Genomic DNA, 19,069 nt, shown 5'->3' with positions numbered 1-19,069 from the left:
CACCTACATGTGAACGCTGCAGTTGTGTCTTATGTCAGTGTACATTCAAAAACAAAATTATTCCGAGGCCTTGTTTGTATGTGGTGCATGTGGATTTGGTGGTACAGTCTCGCCTTCCTGCTTCTTCAGCAGTCTCTAGGGAAAAAGGAATTGGGTACCCGATGCCTGATATGTCCTCTTGGTAGCATCACGAAACACTTGTGGGTACAATTTGCTGGTGTACACACATGTATATATATTATTTCTTTCCTGTGCCACACAGCTACACAGAGGTGGACCCGGTGGTGATCGCCCAGGAGGGTGTGGAGAAGTTCAAGGCCGAGGGCTTCGAGATCATCGTTGTGGACACGAGTGGTCGGCACAAGCAGGAGGACTCGCTCTTCGAGGAGATGTTGCAAGTGTCCAATGCCACCGTGAGTGCCCCCCCCCCCCCCCCCCCCTATCCCGAGCCCTGTTGCACGCTGCTCTTTGATTCTCCGGTTGTCTCAACCGTGTCTCCTTTGCCACCTGTGTTTGTTTTGATCTCGTCATTTTGCTGGGGGTGGGGAGCATGTTTTCTTGTTTGTCTATGGACAGTAGCAATTTAGTCTTCTCTTGCACAAGGCCCATGGACCTGATGCACTGTTGACAACAAAAGTTTACAATTTATTTTGCCGTAGTCACATAATCCAGTCACGTGAAATGGGTGATGGTATGAAGGCATGTGCACACTCGACCCACTGGTAGCGATACCAAGTGGCTGGGTTGTGTGGCACGGCTAGAATAAATCTCCTTTTGAGAACACTTGACCCTTAAACTTTCCCTGCTGATAGTACATAAAATTTATGACCTTTGCAGTGCAGAGGAATACCAGATTGTCTGTGTTGACTTTCTTTTGCCTGTTCTCATTTTGTTGCTTATGCTGTTTTGCTCTCGTACATCCGTGGCAAGCATCAGCGGACTGAGGTGGAGAGGAGGTGGCATTAGGTCTGCGGGGGGTCGTGCTGGGGTGCATTGTCTTTCAACGTTTGAGATATGAGAAACCTTGGCAGTGTTGCCTTTGGCTAGTCGCTTGGAAGTTCTCCAGAGGATGCTAAACGGAATTATTCTTTCTCTTCTTGGCACTGTCAGCCCACTTTCAGCGTTGTTTAAGGACATAAATATAAGTCCACATGAGGTAGTTAGACAAGGCGTGCAAGCAGAATCTTGCGGAGTTCTTGTCCCCATTACTAGCTTGGGCAGCAGTCGTCAAATGTGCCGTGATCTGTGCATCTGTGTGTGCTCTCTCACAGTTGTGGAAATTGTCGTTGACTCAGTTGACAGCTGTTTGGTTCAACGCCATCTATGATAACGAAAAAAACTGGCCGCGGTCTTGTAACTTGTCCTGGCCCCCTGCAATTCACTTTTGGCAAAGTCGGTTGAATCCAAAATAGGTGATTGGTTTCATGGCCCCTGGAGTTAGTTATGTCATGGATCCCAGGCATTTTTTTTTTTTTTTGGTGTGAGTGAAGTCTTCCCAGTTATTTTGCAGCTTTTATTTGTTGTGCAATTAAATGCACTAAGTACGACGTGCCATCATTGGACATTACAAGCTTATCCCTGATTTCTGGCTGACAGTACGCATTGCCTCGAGGAAAGCATGCAGCACTATATGTGAGAAAAAAAAGCCGGAGAGTGGGGGTTGTCCCACTCCATCCCCTCTGTGTGCTCCTGTGGAACGTAATGACTGTAGAGCGTTCAAAACCACCTTTATGTTAATTGTCTCCTGTTTGGTCGTAGCACCGCGTCTGTCACTGCAGTGGTAGGGCAGGGTATGGTGGTTATACAAAGCACAAGAAGATTTTTTTAAAAAGCAAACCTTGAAGGCACACCTGTTCGGGAGCCATGCTGGTCGTTCTATCTCTGAGCGATTTTTAACTGCCTTCACCCGTTTTGTGTCTCTGCAGAACCCAGACAACATTATCTTCGTCATGGACGCATCGATTGGTCAAGCCTGTGAATCTCAGGTAAGCTGTCTGGTTCCGAGTTCGGTCTGTGACGGCAGAACTCACCCTTTCTGCTCTTTCGGCTCCTACTCAAAGAGGTGCCTGCTTATTCATCAGGCATGGTCATTCCTTCTAATGGTTTGTGTGGCAGTTGTGCACCATTTAAACAGCTAGCATGTTGCAGATTCATGCTGGCTCTCGATTCAACCTCTCTCTACCTGTTGATGTGAATGCATTGGGCAGATGCTCTCGGGTCATGAATATCATCTTACGAGTACCCTTAAGCGGAAAGTATATATAGTAGTTGCGGAAACGTGGAGGATAGGTAAAAAAAATTAGTAGAGCTGAGTAGAACCTTAGCGCATTATTCAGCGAAAGCTGGTTGGAATTAGTGGTGCTTCCGGCAGGTAAGGTCGGTCTGGCATATGCATGCACCGTGTGCGGTCATGCTGCTACAAGCGCATTTGCAGACTTTTTCTTACACACGACGAGCCAACCCGACACACAAATAGCTTCATGGCTTTGGCCTGTTTGTTTCAAGCACGTTTGGGTGCTTGGCTTAGCCTCTCTGTTTCGAACTCATTTGGCCACTGGGCTTCGCAGCTTTATGAGCCCGCACCACCGCTGGCAGTGCGGTCTTGCACGTTCAGCTCGGATATTGACACGCTTTAGACATTTCCGTCGGAATGGAGAGTAGTACTTCCGCCGGCATGGCGAATCTATGAGCGTCCCACGGTGCACACTTTTCGCAAACGTCCATCGCGGAGTTCTCTTCTTCGCATCTCATCAACGCAGCATTGAACTCCGCAGCTACATCTTTTGAGGCAAGCAAATGGCACTGTGACTGTCTCATGTCGTGGTGGACTGCTTAGCCACAGCCGCAGCTGGCATGGGGAAGAGAACGGGCAGGAAAGGGAAGACGCAAAACAGTGCCGTCAGGGAGCACAGGCAGGAAGATGGGAGCGAAAGAAGAGAGAGAGAGAAGGAGGTGCTCTGGTGGGCACAGTGGCACCGCTTTCTCTCTTCCTTCTTTCACTCCCTCCTTTATCCTTTTCCTCGCGGTGGCGCCGTTCAGCATCTCTTCAGAGCTTCACGGCTGACTCCGACTGACATTCCCAGCACTGCAATTGCGCAAGCTGTTTCCCCGTATACAGTAAAAACTCGTTAATTCGAACTTCACGGGACCAGGAAAAAAGTTCGAATTATCCGATGTTCGAATTATTGAATGGCCGCAAAAAAACTGACAAACCATTCACATTTCGGTATATGTACTGTATCTACTCGCGTAAGGGACGCACAAACCCACCCACCCCGGATTTTTGCCTAAGAATTTGAAAAAAAAAAAAAGCGTCTGTCGTTAACGCTTCCCTCCGTTTGGCACCGTCACGATCCACAACACATTTCTTGGCGGCGCGCCAAGATGCTGCGCAGCGATAACATCACAGTGTGTTTACATTTGACGTTAGCTCTAGTGCTAGGGGGGGGGGGGGGAAGCGAACTTGGCAGAGTGCAACCAGCACTTGTCCGATTGCGCAAGCCTCGTTTTCAGTAGGTTCGCCTTATGGGGCCATGGGTGACTGGGGCGTATGCTGTCTACTGCCACTCAATCATCGGAAGCGTGATAGCAGCAAACGCCTTTTGCAGCGAACGATGCTAAAAGCTGGCATCATGATTGCGGTCAGCCGCGTGCTTCTGTTGGCGACTGATGGGTGGAAGCATCGATGACACTCCCAAAGAAAAATTTTTCACACGTAATTTGTAGCGCCCTCCGAAGTCATAGCCGTCATGGGCGTTGGCTGGGACCGCGCTGACAGTACTTCTCCGTATTTCCGAATAAGCAGAGCTCGAATTAATGAGTGTTTAGTTGCTAGTTTCGGAAGTTGCACCGAAAAGAGGGTAGGCAGCCGTCACCGCGGCCGCCAATACCCCTACCCTTCGGCACCGCCGGCTGCCCCGGCAGCCGCGCTCGTGATATAGAGCCATTTAGGCTTTACCCACTCTTCCACGGTTTTATCTGGTTCCATCTTCTGTTCCCGTTTAGGACGTGCACAGCCTCTAACTATGCGGAGTTGCTTTTTTTTTTGGCCACGTGCTGTGTGCCAACCCACCCGTGGCGGCACGGCGCGTAGTTCAAATTATCCGTTGCGGAACTGACTCGACTCGCTTTTGAATTAATGGGCTTTTTTATACACAGATCTCTATGGAGCTTGGCCGGACCAAGTACTGTAGCTCGAATTGTCCGAAAATTCAAATTAACGAGCTTTCACTGTATCTAATCCTGCAATGCCGTTATTGTAAGTGACATTAAACTTAATGCGCAGTTGGCAGAACTAACTTCGTAGGTAATGTGATAAACAGGAACCAAGCGTGTTGCGTGGTGTTGTGTTCGTTCCTTTGATTTTTGTCCTCATCATTGTGCGTAGTTTTTCTTTGTTCTTCGATCATGAACCAACTCGCCGGCAAGAACGTTCTCTTAAAGCAAACAGCATTTTTTGGAACTCGCTAAAGCAACAGCGCGTACCTGTAGCAATTCCCAGGGGGAGGCTGTAAGGCTTTGGAAGCCCACCGCTCTTTGTAAGGCACCTGTAAATGATGGTGTTTGCTAATTTGGCAACATAGTACCATTGGGCTCCGCTCGGCGCGGTGGCTCAGTGGTTGGAGCACTTGGTTACTGAGTTGGAGTATACCTGGGTTCGAACTTGACTGCAGTGGCCTCATTTCGGTGGAGGTGAAAGGGGCCATGTGCTTTCAATTTGACGGGAGAGGGTGAACAGCGAGCCAGTTTTGAGGAAAGGAACGGTGCAGTAACTCTCGCTTCACAGTCTCAGCTTCAGCCTCAATAGCGTTGTGCTGCGTTGTGGCTGCTCCCTAAATAGCTTATACAAAGCCAAATACAGCTTCTGCCATGAAAGGGTTCGGTTTAAGTTGAGGACAGCAGAGCTAGCTGTGCAAAGGAGGAGAATGACAGGTGCAACGCTGAGAGAGACAGGAAGAGGGCAGAGTGGGGCCAGGGAACAAGCGTGAGTTAATGACCCACCCAAACACCTGGCAACCTGCCCAGCGGATGTTGAGCATGCCGCCCAGCGTGTCAGGTGCAGGCAGTTCAATTAATGCTTGGTTGTGAGAGGTTGGGTCTTGGGGAAGCCCCACCGCTGGGAGCACCTGCCATCGCTCGGAAGTGGTGAATCACTTCACCACTGCGACAGGAGCTGTACGAGGACTCCCAGGGATCTATCTATGTATGTAAAGTGGAGAATGACGAATTACCCATATATGGGCATTAACCCATTAAGGGGGGGGACTCTGGTCTTAGACCTATTTTCCTTATTTTTAGTCCAAGCCTGATGAAACTGCACCACCTTGCTCAGTTTTTTATGCTGATTTCAGCAATGAAATTACCTTTCTCATAAATTAGTCGCTTACCAAGATAATCAATTTTAATGAGTCATTCATTAGTACCTCGGTGCAAAAAAAACTGCTCAATAAAAAATCATTTTTAATCCATGGCTAACATAGTATGACGAGCAAAGAGTGCAATAATCAAAACCATTTTTCATTTTAACCTCATTGGTAATTTTACAGCACTTTGAATATCAGTGTTCAAGGCATGAATGAAATGCATTGATAAACTTTGCGAAATCATAAATTTTGAAGTACGATTGAACGAATCTGCTTCAATTATTGCACACACTGTGCCTTCAGCTTCCCTTAGCCAACAATATGACATCTCTATCAGTCCTAGATGTTGAGATATCGACACACTAAGGCAGCCAGATGTCCACAATTTTCATGCCACTAAATTGTCTGCTCCTGCATGAATTCAGCTCACATGATGATTTGAATTTAATATTATGGTCAAAATGCTGATTTCTTGAAGGAAAAAATTGGTACAGTTGGACAGTAATAGTTGGGGATTCCACAAATGTCATTTTCTGAAAATCTTTTTTTTGGTCATTTTTTGGTCTCGAAGACAAGTGTCCGCCCATTAAAGCTATCCAAACAACTTCTATTCACAAACAGTGGATCTGAACCCCGGAAACGAGGTGAAAGCCGAAGTCTTAGCGCACCTGCATTTCGCCTAACTACGCAAATCGACCATCATTTTCCCCCTGTCCTTGCAGGCACGTGCCTTCAAGGAGAAAGTGGATGTCGGTGCCGTCATTGTCACAAAGCTGGACGGCCACGCCAAGGGCGGAGGAGCCCTCAGCGCGTGAGTTTTCTCCCATGTCGGCTTCTTTTTCATTCGCTGTGCTGCTCTAAGTCAGAGGGGTCAGCGAGTACCAAATGCACTTGGAAAGCTGATCAAGATAGAATGTTAAAGGTGCACGGAAGAGGACTCTGAACTCGTCTTTTTGCAGCGGGAACTCGACCTACACGTTCCGAGCATTCTTGGAAACTTCGATTTATTGCCCTGTGCGGCCAATTTCCCTAATTTAAATCGGACTAACGTCCAGCTCCTGCCTTTTCTTTAACTCCCCGCAAACGGTGGGAGGAGTCGACCAACCTTTCACCCAGTCCCGTGGCGGCTTGCCGCTCTGCCATCGGCAGAGTGATACGTAGTGATCGGCGAAAGCAAGGAGTCCATGGGTATCTTTATTTCCATGGGCCTAATTTGCAGCTATGTAGTCCCTGACTAGAGCTATTTATTCACAGGAACCTAAAAGAAAAAAAAAGAAAAGCGAAAGTTGCCACGCGACTGCCTGAAAGGCACTCCATGCGTTGGTTGACTCCTCCCACCGTATGTGGGGAATTAGAAAAAGAAAAAGGTGGGAGCCGTACGTTAATGCGATTTAATTAGGAAAATAGGCCACACAGGGCAATAGATGGAAGTTTCTAAGGATGCTGGGTACGTGTAAATCAAGTTCCTGAGGCAAAAAGACGAGTTCAGATTCCTCTTCAGTGCTGCACCTTAAAGTTAAATTTAGACACAAGGTTGAATGAGAGAAGGGTTGACAGAAAGTTGGTGTGTACGTGCAAAGGAACCAACTTGTGTAGGCTCGTTGAGAATCAGACATGCTGGGTCAAGGACAGTCTTGAGCGTAATAGAAATGTCCGAGTGTGATTGCAATATTCACAGACAAACTGTTACGTTGTGGGGACACACACGATCTAGATAACTTCTCGTTAAGTGAAGCCGGAAACAGATTACACTGTAAACAAGGTAAGTTGTTCGTAGTTGGCAGTGGTATTCCATAACTACAGCGCAACAAACTGAACAAGGAAGATGCTGTGTTGTGCCCCTGCATGTTCCTTTTTTCTTCATCTCATCTGTCGCGCTGTAGTTATGGAATAGCGGACATTTGCTGTGAATGAAGAATGGGTCTTGTAACAAAGCTTTACGGTAATTATAGGCACGAAACTAAACCGTGGGTGATGAGTTAAAAGATTTTAGGATGGGGGTGGTGTTTTTTTTTTTCTTTTGAGGCAAGCGTTCGTAAGTGGCAGTTTGTTTTTCTTTGTTTTATATAACGCAGCTTCAGACACTCTGAACCGGTTGAGCACCTTTTGCACAAAATTCAAACTCAAAGTTTTCAACTTTCACGCACGCGCGCACAGGAGCTTGCAAGTACCGTCCATGGATGGCGCCCGAGGCCGCGGTCATCATCATCATCAACTTTCAACTTTGTGGGCGCAGATTAAAGTAGTTCTGTTGAGCCATGTTAGAATGTCTTAACACTTCCAGTTTTTGCCACACTTCAAGCTATGTGATAGGCATGCAGCCTGCATTTTCTATCTTATTCGAACATGATTATTGTCTTGAACTTAATTTTTTTGGGGGTGGGGAGGGGGGGGTGGCTGAGTGGAAATTCACATGGTGGAGCTAAACTTTGGCTTTGATCGTATCAGCTAGTTTCTCTGCATAACAGTGTCTGGTTCCATTGTGTCATATAGTACATGCTGTGAGCATCATGGATGAAAACATGTCTCTGGGCCTCACTGTTTCGAGTGTTGTGTGTTGTACTTGTTTGTTCTGCTTTTCTTATTTGCTCCTTTCCCTTCTTCTTTTTACTTTTCCCGCACTTGTGGTGTGTAGGGTGGCAGCCACGCACAGTCCAATCATCTTCATAGGTACCGGGGAACACATAGACGACTTTGAGCCGTTCAAGGTCAAGCCCTTCATCAGCAAACTGCTGGGTGAGGAGCTGCTTGTGTTTGGCACTTCCCAGTGCTTCTCTGCAGTGTACTGGGTCTTGCTTCAAAACGTCTCGAAAATATTAGCACACGTACTCAGCCTTTTGCACTACGTTCTCGTTTAAAAAACCTGTTCCCGTTTTGAGATCCAGGTTTTTTTAAAGGGGGCATTGAGGAGAGCTCCATCCAATTTTCGTCCTTGGTAAATTTTGATTGTGTGGCTCCTTCTGGCTACACTGGTGTTTGTTCAATAACAATTGGGTCATTTATCGCTGAGAGAAAAAATAGTTTAAAACTGGAACATTTTTTTGCCCGGCACTTGGCTCGAAACCATGACATCGAGACCAAAACAGACTCAGTGATCACCGTTGAGGAGTGAATGCCGACATGACCCGGCCTTAGAAATCCGTGTGGGGAAAAAAAAAAATGTCTTGACATCACTGAAATGCTAAACTGTAAATGTTGCAGTGTTAATTTTATTTATTTGATTTTTTTTTATATGCGCGCAAACCAAAAAGCGCTGGTAAATAATGGAAGCAACGTATTACATGCAGTTCAGTGGTTTGTAACCTCCTTGGTGAGAAACGCAAACCTGTTGGGACTTCCCACGGTGACCCAAGGATTCAGCTTAAGCTAAGGACTACACAGTGAGCTATGGAAAGGAAAATGATAGGTGTAACGTTAAGAGATCGGAAGAGGGCGGAGTGGGTGAGGAAACAGACGCGTGTTAATGACATCCTGGTCGAAATCAAGAGGAAGAAATGGGCTTGGGCAGGGCATGTGATGCAAAGGCAAGATGACCGCTGGTCCTTAAGGGTGACGGAGTGGATTCCAAGAGAAGGCAAGCGTAGCAGGGGACGGCAGGAAGTTAGGTGGGCGGATGATATCAGGAAGTTTGCGCGGATAAGGTGGCCGCAACTGGCGAAGGACAGGGTTAATTGGAGAGACATGGGAGTGGACTTTGCCCTGCAATGGCTGATGATGATTATGATGGCGGCGACCCAACGATGTGTTCTTGCTAAGCCTAGATGACCCAACTATTTCTTTCTTCATACCCTAGAGGCGGAGCTTTGGTGTCCCCCCCAGTTTTTTGGGTTGGGCTCCAAGCATTGGGGCACTCTTTCGTTTGATGCGTACAGTCATCTCAGTTAGAAGAATACACACATGGTTGTGAAAATATGATTGCGTGGTCTAACCTGTTGTTCACAGCCTTAAGGGGGGGATGTGGGGATCAGATCGCAAAAATCGCCCAAAAAATCAATCTTTGAAAAGTACACTTTTTGGCACCTGCAACACTGTTTCTATGTTATACTGAAATATTTCACCTATAAATGAACTTTAAGCGCTCCAAATAAACATATTTGTCGGCATCTACACATAGACAGTGTGTGCTGGCTCAGAACTTTCAGGCTTGTTTTCTCAAAAGTTTGTTTTGAGCTTAATACCTTGCTCATGGAAAGCATAGCACAGCAATGGCTTTTTCCCCCGTTTATTTTGTTGTGATCACGGAAATGTGGTTTGTGTCAAGACAGTCTCAGATTTACCATTTAGGCTCTTATGTTTTTGTTACATGGTAATTAGTGCTTGATACATTCTAGACATAAAAGAAGGTGCCCTTTAAAAAAAAGAGCAGAGAAATTTTGAAAAAATTAAGAGAGTCCTGATGTACACCACACTTCCTAGTAAATATTAAAAGCATTTACAGTCCTGTAGCCTGTTTGTGTGTCATGCTAGGCTTTCCACAAACAAGCAACCTGGGGACAACGTGTAAACAATGATAAAAGGGAACCTACTGAAGCTGTCACTGTGGAACTTAATGTCTGATGCTGTTTTAATCCAGTCTGCCAAATTTCATCACTCTTAAGTCGAAAAATAGAAAAGTTGCCTTTGATCCCCTCATTCGCCCTGGTGGCCAAATGGTGGGCTGTGCTATGAGTGCAGCAAGGGCCTCAAAGAGAGACAGAGAGTGGGGGAGATTGAGCGCACTTTCAGTGTTATTTCCCTCAGCTCCCCCCTCTCTCCTCCAGCTTTGCCTCCAGTTGCTTGATAGGGGGCCGGAGTGCACGCTCATGCTTTCCTGCCACCCTGTGTAGGCATGGGCGACATCGAGGGCCTCATCGACAAGGTCAACGAGCTCAAGCTCGACGACAACGAGGAGCTCATCGAGAAGCTCAAGCACGGCGAATTCACCCTGCGGGACATGTACGAGCAGTTCCAGAACATCATGAAGATGGGGCCCTTCAGCCAGATCATGGTAACCATCCGATCAGTGGCACCGTGCTGTCTTGTGTTTCAAGAATGTCCTTGAAGTGACCACGCTGTTTGGACGCTGTGCAGGGCATGATTCCAGGCTTCAGCAGTGACTTCATGACAAAAGGAAACGAGCAGGAATCCATGGGCAGGCTAAAAAAGCTCATGACCATCATGGACAGCATGAATGACCAAGGTATTCCTCTTTCTCTGTGCGCATGTCTTCTGGTGTCTGTTGCGGGGTGTGGGGGGGAGGGGTAGATCTTGTAAACTCTTGGTACTATGGCAGGGAGGGATCTGGTTACTGGGTGACAAAATAGTGCATAGGCAGGATTTGAAGGAGGCACATTGTCGGCCAGTGCGGAATTACTAGACTGGCTCTAAGCATTGTGGGGTGTGCAGTAAATGCTGCAACATTCGGAAGTAACCCCTGCCCCCTTTGTTCGTATGTTTTTTTTTTTTTTTTGAGGAACTCAAATGATTACTTTTTGCAATTTATGTGGGAATATCTGTGCAAGAGGCACAAATGGTATTGTTTTTGATCGGTACTGTACGGAATTTTTTTTCTCCTGCACCTGTCGTGACTTGTTGCTGCTTTTTCAGGGCATAGCTAAATTTGCTTTGTGCACTAATTTGCTGAAGCATCTTTTGCCAGTTTTCTAAGATTCTCTTAGATTCAGATGCATTCCTCTTTTTTTTTTTTTTTCACCCCAGTGGCATAAATTCAGGTTAGAGCAAGTCAGGTAAGCTTCAAATCTTTGAGATGCCGTGGCCATTTTTTTCTTTGGTCAACCTCTGCTGGTTGGCTTGGCATTCCAGCCACTCTCCCAAGCTTGAGCGAAGGAAAAGGGTCAGTGTCAAGAGCATCGCGCAGCAGAATCTACTTGACGTGAAACTTCCACAGCGAGTGCAGACCTGAATTCGCTTTGTTCTCCTGGACAGAGTTGGACCACCGGGAAGGGGCCAAGCTGTTCTCGCGGCAGACTGGGCGGGTCACGAGGGTCGCCCGAGGTGCCGGCGTCACCACCCGTGAGGTGCAGGAGCTCCTGGCGCAGTACACCAAGTTTGCCGCCATGGTCAAGAAGATGGGAGGCATCAAGGGGCTCTTCAAGGGTGAGTCACCCATACTGGCCCAGTGTGTGTACACATCCGAAGGGAACACTTCTGAACACTTCTGAAGGGATTAGTCCAGAATGCACCTGGAGGGAACAGTCTGGTTGCATCGTAAATGCGCCGAGTTTGTATGTGTTCTGCTATGCCTAAACTGATCTGCAAGTATTTATTCAGTAGCGAGGAGCTGCCTCAGCTTTTGAAGCTGGCTTTATGCCCTAGACGCGACCTTTCACTCCTGGCATTGCCTAAGATAGTCGGAAGGCAACCACGTAGCTTTGACATCCAGAACACTTTCCAGAATCACGGGCTGTTTTCTTACGTTTGCTTCTCAAGAAAAGTAGTCCGGAATATTTCGTGCTTGGGAAGCAATGTTCACAAATTGCACCACTCCTGTCAGTGTTCCTCTAGGGATGTCTAATTGGTTGTAGCGCAGCTGGACCTCCGTAAACAGCGTCGAAGGGTCCCCACAATCTTTTTTGTCATAGCCGGTCGTTCATTACAGCCATAGGTGGCCTTGGCTGCAACTGTCACATGCAACAGGCTTACGTGGCACTGGGTGAACTGAGGATGGCCTAGCTAGCATTTAGTTATGCTGCTGGTGTGTGCTGAGGGAGCTTTCAGCGCATGCACCAAGCACCCTCGACGCAGCCAAAGAGCGGGTGCATTAACGGCATATGTAAGCATTGCCAAAGTGCACCCCTAATTTCCGTGGCCTGCAATTATTTCTGCACCTAGAATTGGGTCTTGTGGTATTAAAGGGTACTGAAGCAAAATCTTAAAATTGAACAAAAACGCTGAAAATAGATTCTCGGAATGTGATTACACCAAAATCTACTCGTCAGTGCACATATTTTTCAGCAGATGGTTTTATTTTCGATGTTTCATGAGCGTGCGCCAAGCCCTTGCGGCCGGCATGGGGTGAAGAGCATGACGTCTTGGCACCCTCCTGCGGCGAGATATGGCGGCGTCCTTCGATGCATGAACTCGCTTTGGACTGGTTTTGTCGTTGTTACTGCCTTCTTCAGCGCGTTCAGTGGCCATAAATGGGCCATCGGTCTTCCGCTTCGTCTTCTGTCGCCCATAAGAAAACGTACGAGTAATAAATTACCTTTATTTTTTTATTTATAGTGACGATTCTGCCCCCTTTAGGCTAAGAGAAACGTAGGTTTGTTGACAACAATGGTTCCCTTTTTAACCACCAGATGGCGCCACTAGTCTGAACGTCATGGGGCTTCTGTTCTAAAAGTGAGAATATTAGAAATGGTGCATGGTCCGGAAAAAATAGCTGCATTTAGCGTACGTAAGCGTGCATACGGTTATGGTATGTAGACAGCAACGATTAACATCTTGACATATCTGTGTACGCTGTGAGCACACGACAGAGAGACGATGAGCGGCTGATGCGATGAGGTATTCATCCCCATTTTCTAGGCAGTGAAGCCGATACAAGCTGCTTTGAAAGGGCACACGGCGGCGATTTTGGCCCGAGTACCTATTTTGGTCGGCTTTCCCGCAAGATGCTCGAGCGCACTTCACTGCATGACAGCAGTGTAGTGTGGAGAAAGAGCATGTGCAGTACTGGAAGCTAACGAAAAATCATTTGGAAAGGACTCTCAGATGCTTCGAAGTCGGGGGACCTCAGCTTTTTTCCAGGTCCTTTCACACCAGGAGTGACGGCTTTAGCTATTACTTACTTTGTTGTCGAGGGTTCTAGGCAGTGTGTTCAGAGCTACGTCAATAAACTTCCCTATCTGGCATTTCTTCGCACCCGATGCAACTGCTTCGATTAGGCCTACCTTCTGGTCACCAAACATCATCTCGCGCTCTTGTTGTCTACTGCTGTCGGTAATGTTGGCCTTCAGAGATGAGTGGAAAGTAGATACCATCAAACATGCGAGAGGTGCCGACAAATTGCCAAAAGATTCAACCACACCCTGTAAAACAGAAACTATGCCGTACACGTCACCTTAGAAGCACAGCAAACTACCGACGGGCCTTGTGCAATGGGGGGGAACTTCAATGACCCTGGCTACCCTCGAGGGTCAGAATAGAGCAGTGGGCAAAGTAGCAAGTTTTGGTAAGGGTGGGTGCACCGGCATAACAATTTCGTTGCGCCAAAGCTGTCAAATCGTCCAAGCAAACTTACCATGGGGGCCCAAATAGAGGCTCTACAGAGGGAGTAATGGCAGTTTGCCCGAGGCGGAAATGTTGAGCATCGTTGCAAATCCATCTGCTCAGCACGAAATGGCCAGTGGGATTCGCTTGGAGACCACTAAAACCGTTTGTAGAAAAATTTCACTTTCATTAAAATAAGGTTTCAGATGCATGGGCTTCTACGGGAGCCATTCGATCATTCTATCTGTCATTTAGTTATAAATTGTTTTGTTATGTAGTGAGGTTTGAGTGTATATAATTCGTGGTGTTTCTATACTGGCAGTGTTTGGTGGATACATGGACTGCTGAAATGTAGTGATGCAGACTTCATATTCAAATGCCGAGGGTTCTCATGCTCATTGAGCGGTGTCGGTCCATGTACACTAGCTGACCGATTTTTCGGACCCTAATAATTCGGACTCGTGGGATACTTCGGACTTCATTAAGGAACCATTACGCGCTTCATAGGAACATGTAGGTTTCCACGACCGATACTTCAGACTCTGTGGAGTGCGCAAATTCGATTTTTCGGATCAGAATGGACATCAGCAAAACTGTGAAAGTCGTTTTTGAACCGAAAGTTTGTTTATTTCGGCCTAATATGTAGATGCGATCGCTGTCACAACCAGCTGTCTCTGCCACTGTGGAAGGCGTCATCTTGGATTTAGACAGTCAGTTGGACGGGCTAGCTTGAATGGGCTTGGCTATTTGTTCTTCATCGCTGCCGCTGGAAATATTGGCGCACTCTTCATTGCCATCGGGATGGCCTTCAAAAAGTGCACGATCGCACTGAAGACAGCATAGCTGCAGTGTCCACCACGGCTTGAACAGCAGCATTTGCGGTGGTGTGCATTTGGAGGCGCTCGCTCCCACTTTCATCTTCCCGTTGGTTACCCCTCTCGGTGTTCGCGAGCATGACTTGCGGCCATGTCGTACTGTCTGGTATCATGATGCAAGGTGGTGCAGACGTGACAAAAGCGTGATTATGGCTCAGATACGGTCTAGTATTAAGGCAAAAGCCTTTAGAGGGACACTGAGGAGAAATTGAAGTTGGCTTGTATTGACAGAATACCAGCTCCTGATTACAAAAACACCACTCATACTGACAACAAAGCTCTTGTAACGTAGAAAAGAGCAAGAACCAAAATACAGGTATCGCCACCACAGGCCAAACTCGCAAGTACAAGCGTGATGACGTCATAGGGCAAAACAGTGTTGCTAGAACAACACTAAGACACGAGATTCCACGAATCACGGAGGCGCAACCAGTGCATGCGCAAATCTCCTTGACGTCGCCAGATGGCGCCACGTACCCGGCAGCTACGCGCGCCGGATACGTGCCTGCAGCATCGGGACCAATCAGCGTCTGCTCACCGGCGGTAGACGGGCTCCGGTAACAAGGTACACGTTATGCTAAAGGTGTCTATTTGCGAGAACTTTGTTGACAACTTCGAGAATGGGATTCATTGTAATGCAGGCAAAACGCCAGTGCAAACGTAAACGAAGCGACGGTAGCAACGGCCGCAATAGTCGATAGATGCCTTCAACGTGCGGCCGGCGGTAGCTTTCTTTTCGGCTGCTGCTAGGCCGCTCTGCTGGCCGCCAGAAATCACGGAGTCTGCGTTACGTTATGTGCACGTCATGTTTCACGTCACTTAGTCCTGTGTCGTCATAAGAGAATCCCAAGTTTGAATCAGAGCGGCGGGAAAAACTTTTTCAACTTCGAATCCAAATTTCTTAGAAATAAATGCATCTTTCGCTGCCAGCCAAGTTGCAACAAAGCCATGAAATGCCGATATATCGGATTTTGGTATAAAAAAAATATCACTAGAGCTCTCCTCACTGTCCCTTTAATGCCTCATCGTTGTCGACAGAAGGTTGTCAGCAGAGGTGTCACGCCTTTCGGTTGGTCGAAATGGTTATGACTTTAGAGTGCGCGGATTCGAAGTAATGAGGTCACCCACAGGTGCCTCACGCCCCCTTTTGGAGCACACGACAACTAATAAAATAGTTGTCGTCCGCTCCGACAGGGGGCGTAAGGCGTCCGTGGGTGACCACATTACATACCTCGTTACTGCGAACAGAGCCATGGATACAACCGAACTCATACAACCATGGATACAACCGAACCGCACGTCCACAACGCTCCAAAATGAGCTTTTTTGCGCAGAGAGAGAGTCGTGCTAAAGAAGCAGTCAAAGTGTGTAGCTGTAATGTGTAGCTCAAGTGTGTAGTCAAATAAAGCACTAGTACAGCACAAACAGTCTCGCAGTCAATGCCAAACAGTGCTCCAGGATAGGCTTTCGCCTTGTGGCACTTTAGAGAGCCAAAGTGCCCCCTGAATTTTTTATCGCTTGTGAGCAGAACATGAGGAGTGCTGAAGTTAAGCATTTTTAAAGCCTGTTTATCGCAGAGAGGTTTTTTTTTTTTTTTGAGTTCATGTATTTTGCGGGCTGTTCAATTATTCGAACCATTTTCCGGGTCCTGCCGAGTGCAAAATATCGGTCGGTGACTGCATTGCAGTAGTTCTCAGAAACTGGAAAGTCGCGCTTGTTAGCTTGAGGTGATGCGGCGGGGCATGTTTCATGCCTGAAAGTTTGTCGGTGGATGCTGGCTGATGGTTTGTCTGCCGCACATCATCTGCAGGCGGCGACATGGCGAAGAACGTGAACCAGGCACAAATGAACAAGCTGAACCAGCAGATGGCGAAGATGATGGACCCCCGCGTCCTACACCAGATGGGTGAGTCAGACTTGGGCCTGGACTGCGAGCTGCAGTGGGCGCGCTGTGTATGGGGCGTGATTTGCTGAACCATTTAGACATGGCGTACATGTGCTGTGAGGCCTCACGTACCTACCTTCATATGAAGGGCACAGTAGACTGCGTCAGCATAGTAACCATCCAAATCATCCACGTCATCTTCGATATGGTGTTCACAGTTCAGTCAGTAAACCACCCAGCCATTATGGTGACCTGGCACACGCGAGGCGCACTTTAACACTAAAAAATATTGTGCATAATTTTCCTGTTTTACAATCCACATGCAGTCAAGGTGATGGTGTGGACATTGTCTTGAAGTGTGACGTATAAACTTAGCTCTAACGAAATTGAAGCACTCTAACGAAATTGCATCACCTTTATTTACTTGAGTTGCTTAGTCTGCAGTAAATACGGTCGATTTATCTGAGAGTTTCCAAGCACGCTGGGTGTTGCGGATGATTGCAGGTAGTGTGGTAGAGGGTTTCTCTCTTATTTGGGGAAAATTATTCAAAGCTTAGCAACGGTGCAGTACAAGCTTTCAAGTGCACATTCAAGAGAGCCACACTCGAAATCCATGAACGTTGTCGCGTGTTTTTCTGATGCCCTTTCTGGCGCCTCTCTCCCACGCAGGTGGATTCTCCGGTCTCCAGAACATGATGAGGCAACTCCAAGGTGCCGCTAGCGGAAACGTCAACAACCTCATGAGCATGGGAAAATGAACTCTCAGCATCCCTGTATATAATTAATTACCTCTTTTTATAAGAGACACGGAAACAGCAGCGAGGTCTACATCAAGCAGCCACGAAATAGGCGGTACTGCCATGGCGAGGGCGTTTTAAATCGTTCTCTGCTAGCGACAACTTCCCCCACTGTGCTGCCCCTTCCCCACTGTCTTTTTTTTTTCTTTCAAATTGAGCCACTTTGAAACTGTGCTGCAACACGCCTCCGAGCTCCCCGTGCACAGTGAAATTTTTTTCTCACGTTTGAACGTCGTTCCGCAGCATTTCCCGAGACGCGACGCACCGCTTGGATAATGGAATCGCCTCTATACTTCCATGCTTTCAAATTAGCGGTGGTCTGGTCTGTGATGAAGCATTGGAAAATTATGTCACGAGCGCTTGCACGTTTTTGGTGTTGGTACTTTTGCAGTGCCTGCAAGAGATGGGGTGGCGTGCAAGCGGTTTCGTGTTTCATGCGGTCGTAGCAAGCATAACTTGCGTCAGCTCGGCGGTTGTTCATGTTCTGAGCTATATAGAGTGCACCGTCACGGGAAGCTGCTTTCTGAACAATGTGGCCTCTTTTTGTGCTTGGGTTTTCCAGCGCAGATTTGGCTGCAGACAGGAGGCCATTAATGTCGACGATGTCGTCCGTTTATGTTTTGAATGAACTGAGAGGTGAACTTTTGAAACTCGCAGGCCAGTTCCATCGCCCAAAATTGTGTGCTCACAATGTTTGTTGTAAGATTTAGTACACCTGTTATGCACTGCGCCTTTGGCCTGGCGTGTTTTTCTGCGACGCCGGCTTTTAATTCTCAATTACCTCAAGTCACTTTTGCTGTAGCGTCAGGGAATAGGAAAAGAGGTTTTTGTACAGGATCGTGTTTTTGACACGTGTGAACGAAGAGCAGGGCGATGGTGATTTCTTCGTTTTTGTTTTGCTTGAGAATGTACAGAACACATCCAATTAAGTTTTGACGCGAGGACGATGCATTTCTTTATAAAAAAAGGCAGAATAAAGGCTTCACGGTGAAGCTGTATGCTTTGTGCCGTGCAATTTCTCGAGCAGTGCATGCCTTCAGAAATCGGCCGTGTTGTATGCCACTGCTTTCGCACTGCAAAGAGCCCCAGAGAAGTTTCCGGCGAAAGATTTTTGTGGCACCAGGAGCATGCCGGGTGAGTAGCAGATGGACTGAAAATGCCTTTTAAAGTGAAGGTTTTCCTCGGTGCTCTCCAACATACTTAATCAGCACTGCTGTATGTAAAGTAATTCGAAAACCACACCAACGCAGGAAACCAGTTTGCTGCACAGAGCACATGTTGCTGTTTCCACAAGTGCACATAACTCGGCAGCATGTGTCACGTGCGTGCGTCTCGGCTCATTGCACCTAGGTGACTTGCGGTCGTGAGCATGGCGGCGTGTGCGCTGAGCCACGCCGGTATTGGTCTTGCACTCTCCGAGAACCAGAATTCTTGATGCCGCAGCTCGATATATGAACACGGCTGGTACCAGTGGAGAGCTACAAGTTGCTAATTGCAGTGAGGCTGTGTTTTAGTTCGCCAGCTTGCTATTAGCATGTCTTGACTGTGTTTAAAAGGGGTACTGAAAGTTTCTAACGCAAACAATTTGGTTCATGAGTGTAAGGAGACATCTTCTAGCAAGTTTCAGTCGCAAGCGTTGAGTGGAAAAAGATTTTGAATGTTGTCCGAGCCGCTCGTGGCATTTCCACCCACATCGAGTGCAGTCGGCTGCACTTGCCTAGTTGTGACGTCACCAAACTCTGGTGGTTCTTGAGAACAGCTAATGCTCGCTGGTGGCGCGCGACGTCATCAGTTTTGTGGTAGTCGTGGTTAGCCGGTCGACTGTGACGTCGGGGTGGAGTTCCGCTGCTAATGCAAAATCGTTTGTTATTGTTAACGGCGCACGCTGGTTTTTTGAACTTATTTTCATGATTACTAGGCACAGCCCTCTTTCAAGGC

The 19,069-nt window shown here is 47.4% G+C and overlaps 1 protein-coding gene across 1 annotated transcript in view; it reads left to right on the top strand.

The window, feature by feature from the left end:
* Srp54k (signal recognition particle 54k) overlaps nucleotides 1-18,129 on the top strand; it is a 30,634-nt gene extending 12,505 nt beyond the window's left edge. The window contains exons 6-14 of the mRNA XM_089556341.1: nucleotides 263-413; nucleotides 1,926-1,985; nucleotides 6,086-6,174; nucleotides 7,999-8,099; nucleotides 10,190-10,350; nucleotides 10,434-10,542; nucleotides 11,289-11,459; nucleotides 16,260-16,355; nucleotides 17,004-18,129. Of these exons, the coding sequence (XP_089412467.1) occupies nucleotides 263-413; nucleotides 1,926-1,985; nucleotides 6,086-6,174; nucleotides 7,999-8,099; nucleotides 10,190-10,350; nucleotides 10,434-10,542; nucleotides 11,289-11,459; nucleotides 16,260-16,355; nucleotides 17,004-17,092 (1,027 nt within the window). The 3' untranslated portion in view covers nucleotides 17,093-18,129. The remainder of the gene's footprint in view (nucleotides 1-262; nucleotides 414-1,925; nucleotides 1,986-6,085; nucleotides 6,175-7,998; nucleotides 8,100-10,189; nucleotides 10,351-10,433; nucleotides 10,543-11,288; nucleotides 11,460-16,259; nucleotides 16,356-17,003) is intronic.
* The last annotated feature ends 940 nt before the right edge of the window (nucleotides 18,130-19,069 follow it).

Source organism: Amblyomma mixtum, chromosome 8, assembly GCF_055824585.1.
Source record: "Amblyomma mixtum isolate Tamu chromosome 8, ASM5582458v1, whole genome shotgun sequence".
NCBI lineage: Eukaryota > Metazoa > Arthropoda > Arachnida > Ixodida > Ixodidae > Amblyomma > Amblyomma mixtum.
Note: the sequence above shows the minus strand (reverse complement) of the source record. Positions and strands in the feature narration are given on the sequence as shown.